Consider the following 5474-nt stretch of genomic DNA (forward strand, 5'->3'; position numbering starts at 1 on the left):
CCCTATTTCACTCAACCTTACAGCATGATCCCTTTCCGAGTTTTCTGCCTCATTGATACAGTTGTCTTTCTTGACTTCTCTTGTTCTAACTTTCCTTTCAATTTCCTTCTTAAACTTCCAGTTTGTCCCCTCCCCCCCACTATTTAGTTTAAATGCAGCTGTGTTGCAGTAGCAAACCTACCTGCAGAATGTTGGTCCCCAACCTATTAAGGTGCAAACTGTCTCTTTTGTATAATTTATGCTTACCACAAAACATACCCCAGTGATCCAAGAATTTAAATCCTTGCTTCCTGCACTAGTTTCCCAGCCACACATTCAAGTCCATTATCTCCCTGTTCCTGTCCTCTCCAGCCCGAGGAACTGGAAACAAACTGGAGATAACCACCCTGGATGTCCTGCTTTTCAGCCTTCTTCCGAGTTCTCCGAAGTCCCGCTGTAGAATGTCCCTTCTCTTCTTCCCGACATAATTTGTGCTGACATGCATCACCACCTCTGGCTCTTCACCTTCGCCGTTGAGGATTTCCTGTACTCTGTCTGCGATGTCCTTAATCCTGACACCAGGAAGGCAACACATCATCCTCAAATCCCCCCTGTTGCCACAGAAACCCCTTTCAGTCCCTCTCATTATGGAGTCCCCTATCACCACGGCTCTGTGTGATGTCTGACTCCTCGGCTCTGCCTCCACACAAACTTTTGATTGACAGACTTGACCGCCTCGTGGACTGGCAGTGTCATCTGTCTCTACTGTTTCCAAAAGATTCAACTTGTTCCTGACAGGTACTTCCCCCGCGGTCTCTTGTACCTGTCTCCTCTCTGCCTTCCTCATCATCTAACCTGTGTCTCTAACCTGTGATTTTTGTATTCTCTAGGTCTTTCCTGAGTGCAAGTTCATTGCCCTTAGCTCACTGAACAGCAATGTCCCAATCCTGTCCTGTGGTGGTCTGGCCAAACGGTGGCTTGTACCTGGCTGGCGAATGGGCTGGATTCTCATACACGACAGAAGCAATATCTTTAACAGAGAGGTGAGTTTAATTAGGAGACTGACCAATCTGTAGGTCTTTGCATGGCAGGGTCTTCCAAATCCAAAAGTCAATGTTGGCATGTGCAGAATCTTGGAAGAACTTCAGTGCAGGGCCACACAATTTAGAGAGTGCACTGGTCAGAAAGTAAGTTATCACTGCAGGCTCTCTGGCCTCTGACTTGCCATTGTCACCACTGTATTTATAAAGCTAGTGAAGTTGAGTTCCTGATCAATGTTAACTTCCAGGATGTTAATAGCGGGTGGGTTCAACAATGGTAACACCATTAGATGTTAAGGGTCAATGGTTGGATTATCTCTTCTTGGAGATGATCATTGCCTGGCAGTTTTGTGGTGCAAATATTACTTGCCAGCCATCAGCCCAAGATTCCATACATGCAACTAGACATGGACTGCTTTTAAATTTGAGAGGGTGAACGTTGAAAGGAGACATGAGGAGTAAATATTTTACACAGAGTGGTAGGAGTCTGGAGTGTGCTGCCAGTGGTGGTGGTGGAGGCAGTTTTTGATAGGGGCATTTAAGGGACTTTTAGATATGCACATGAATATGCAAGGAATGGAGGGAGATGGACCAAGGGCAGGCAGAAGGGATTAGTTTAATTTGGCATCATGTTCGGCACAGCATCATGTGCCAAAGGGTGCATTCCTGTGCTGTACAGTTCTATGTCGAAGGTGAGAACTGCAGATGCTGAAGATCAGAGTCTAGATTCGAGTGGGGCTGGAAAAGCACAGCAGGTCAGGCAGCATCTGAGTTGCAGGAAAATTGACGTTTCGGGCAAAACTCCTTCATCAGGAATGAGGCCTCATTCCTGATAAAGGCCTTTTGCCCAAAACGTCGATTTTCTTGCTCCTCGGATGCTACCTGACCTGCTGTGCTTTTCCAGCACCACTCTAATCTACACTCTGTACAGTTCTATGTTCAGTGTCTGAGAAGTGCAACATGTGCAATCATCAGTGAACATGTCAACCTCTGACCTTATGACAAAGGGAAGTGAAATAATCATACAGAGACCAGTATCTCATCACCACTCTGTTATTTATATATGAATAGTCCTTGACTATAGTACCACTTTGTGCTGAATCAGGCACCAAGATGTCTAACACTTGCCCTTTTTACATGTCAGCTGTTAATCTAATGCAATTAGGAGACTGATGTTGTATGAGGTCCAGCTGCTGACCTCATTACAATCACTACAGGAAGCTCATTGATGAATTGATCATTAAGCCTGTGACACTACTCCTGCAGAGATGTCTTGGAGCTGAGATAGAGTCATAGAGCACGGAAACAGACTCTTCCCTTCAACCAATCATGCTGAACATAATCCCAAACTAAACTAGTCCCACCTGCCTGCACATGGCCCATATCCCTCCAAACCTTTCTTATTCAAGTATCCATCCAAATGCCTTTTAAATGTTGCAATTGCACCTGCATCCACCACTTCCTTAGGAAATTCATTTCACACTTGAATCACCCTCTGTGTAAAAGATTTGCCTCTTATATCTTTTTAAAATCTCTCTCATCTCACCTTAAAAATGTGCCTCCTAGTCTTCCCCACCTTAGGGAAAAGACAACTACCATTAACTCTATCTATACCTCTCATTATTTTATAAACTGATTGATCTCCAACAAGCACAAACCTCTTCCTTTGAGCCTGATATAAATCTAACCGGTATAGAGTTTGCCCTGCTTCCCATTCACTGTAGTTTTGCTAGGGCTCCTTAATACACATTTGATCAAATGTTAACTTGATATCAAGGGCAGTCACTCTTACCTACCTCTCGAATCCAATTCATTTGTCCAGGTTTGAACCAAAACTTTAATGAGGTCAGGACCCCAGTGGCTCTGCAGAACCCAAAACTGGCCATCTCTGAGCAGGCTTTTGCTGAGCAGTAAAGAGGAGGTGATGTACCAGTGGTATTATTTCTAGACAATTAATCCAGTAACTCAGCTAATATTCGGAGAATGCAGATTTGAATTCTTCTATTAGGGCAGATAGGCAGATTTGGAATTCAATAAGTCTCTGGAATTAAGAGTCCAATGATGATCATGAAACCACTGACAATTATCAGAAAAACCCCATCTGGTTTACTAATGTCTTTCAATGAAGGAAATCTGCCACCTTACCTGGTCTGGCCTACATGTGACTCCAGGCCCACCTCAATGTGGTTGACTCTCTGCCCTCTGATATGGTCTAGCAAGTCACTCAGTTTTTGTTTTAAATTCACTGGGACGTGGACACCAGTGGCTGGTCTGTATTTACTGCCCATTCCTAGTTGCCCTTGAAAAGGTGATGGTGAGCTGCCTTCTTGAACCACTGCAGTTCATTATTTTTATATTCATTCAAGGGATGTGGATGCTGTCCACACCAGCATTCATTACCTACTCCCAATTGCCTAGAGGTTAGTCTGGAATCACATGTAGGCCAGACTAGGTGAGAACAGCAGTTTCTTTCCTGAATGGACCTTAGTGAACCTGATGAGCTTTTCATGGAATCATAAAATTATACAGCATAGAAGAGGCCCTCCAGCCATTGAGTCTACACTGACAATGTGAGAAACACCTGACCTTCCACCTCATCCCACTTATTAGCGCTTGGCCCAGCATCTTGAATGTTATGAGGTGCTCATCCAGGTACTTTTTAAAGGATGTGAGGCAATTCACCACTACCACCTCCAAGGCAATGGATTCCAGACAGTCACCATGCTCTGGGTAAAAAGGTTTTGCCTCCCATGGTCTCTAAACCTCCAGCTCCTCAACTTCAATCCATGTTCCCTCGACTGATTTGAATTCTTGGATAATTGGGGTTCTTTCTGGGGTAGGTGGGACCTCTACAAGCAGGATGATCTTCATCTGAACCAGAGGGTACCAATATCCTGGCGGGGTGGGGGAATTTGCTAAGGCTATTGGGGTGGGTTTAAACTAATCCAGCAGGGGGATGGGAACCAAAATTGTAGTTCGAGTATAGAAAAGGTTGAGAGTAGGGAGGTCCAAAATCAAGTTTCAGGGACGCAAGATGGCCCCGGCAAGCAAGAAATTGGTTTGAAGTGTGTCTACTTCAACGCCAGGAGCATCCGGAATAAGGTGGGTGAGCTTGCAGCATGGGTTGGTACCTGGGACTTCGATGTTGTGGCCATTTCAGGGACATGGATAGAGCAGGGACAGGAATGGTTGTTGCAGGTTCCAGGATTTAGATGTTTCAGTAAGAACAGAGAAGATGGTAAAAGAGGGGGAGGTGTGGCATTGTTGGTCAAGGACAGTATTGCAGTTGCAGAAAGGATGTTTGGGGACTTGTCAACTGAGGTAGTATGGGCTGAGGTTAGAAACAGGAAAGGAGAGGTCACCCTGTTGGGAGTTTTCTATAGGCCTCCGAATAGTTCCAGAGATGTAGAGGAAAGGATAGCAAAGATGATTCTCGATAGGAGAGAGACAGGGTAGTTGGCATGGGGGACTTCAACTATCCAAATATTGACTGGGATCACTACAGTACGAGTACTATAGATGGGTCAGTTTTTGTCCAGTGTGTGCAGGAGGGCTTCCTGACACAGTATGTAGACAGGCCAACAAGGGACAAAGCCACATTAGATTTGGTAATGGGTAATGAGACCGGCCAGGTGTTAGACTTGGAAGTAGGTGAGCACTTTGGTGATAGCGATCACAATTCCATTATGTTTACTTTAGTGATGGAAAGGGATAGGTGTATACCACTGGGAAAGAGTTACAGCTGGGGGAAAGGCAATTTTGATGCGATTAGGCAAGATTTAGGAAGCATAGGATGGGGAAGGAAACTGCAGGGGCTGGGCATATTAGAAATGTGGAGCTTATTCAAGGAAAAGCTCCTGTGTGTCCTTGATAAATATGTACCTGTCAGGCAGGGAGGAAGCTGTAGAACGCGGGAGCCATGGTTTACGAAGCAAGTGGAATCTCTGGTCAAGAGGAAGAAGATGGCTTATGTTAAGATGAGATGTAAAGGCTCAGTTAGGGCGCTTGAGGGTTACAAGGTAGCCAGGAAAGACCTAAAGAGAGAGCTCAGAAGAGCCAGGAGGAAACATGAGAAGTTGTTGGCGGATAGGATCAGGGTAAACCCTAAGGCTTTCTATAGGTATTTAAGGAATAAAAGAATGACGAGAGTAAGATTAGGGCTGAAAATGTGTTGCTGGAAAAGTGCAGCAGATCAGACAGCATCCAAGGAGCAGGAGAATCGACGTTTCGGGCGTGAGCCCTTCTTCAGGAATCAGATGCTCTGATCTCCAGCATCTGCAGTCCTCATTTTCTCCGAGAGTAAGGTTACGGCTAATCAAGGACAGTAGTGGGAAGTTGTGTGTGGAGTCAGAGGAGATAGGGGAAGCACTTAATGAATATTTTTCAACAGTATTCACTCTAGAAAACGACAATGTTGTCGAGGAGAATACTGAGATACGGCTACTAGACGAGGTG

At 45.1% G+C, this 5474-nt stretch overlaps 1 protein-coding gene across 3 annotated transcripts in view; it reads left to right on the forward strand.

Moving 5' to 3' along the window:
- The window catches only part of tat (tyrosine aminotransferase), a 74724-nt gene that overhangs the window by 35913 nt on the left and 33337 nt on the right, over positions 1 to 5474 (forward strand). For all 3 annotated transcript variants that reach the window (XR_006314056.1, XM_043706456.1, XM_043706455.1), the window contains exon 8: positions 870 to 1022. Coding sequence is in view for 2 of the 3 variants with exons in the window: in XM_043706456.1 (XP_043562391.1) it covers positions 870 to 1022 (153 nt within the window). In the remaining variant the exon portion in view is untranslated. The remainder of the gene's footprint in view (positions 1 to 869; positions 1023 to 5474) is intronic.

Source organism: Chiloscyllium plagiosum, chromosome 17 (genome assembly GCF_004010195.1).
Source record: "Chiloscyllium plagiosum isolate BGI_BamShark_2017 chromosome 17, ASM401019v2, whole genome shotgun sequence".
Classification (NCBI taxonomy): Eukaryota; Metazoa; Chordata; class Chondrichthyes; order Orectolobiformes; family Hemiscylliidae; genus Chiloscyllium; species Chiloscyllium plagiosum.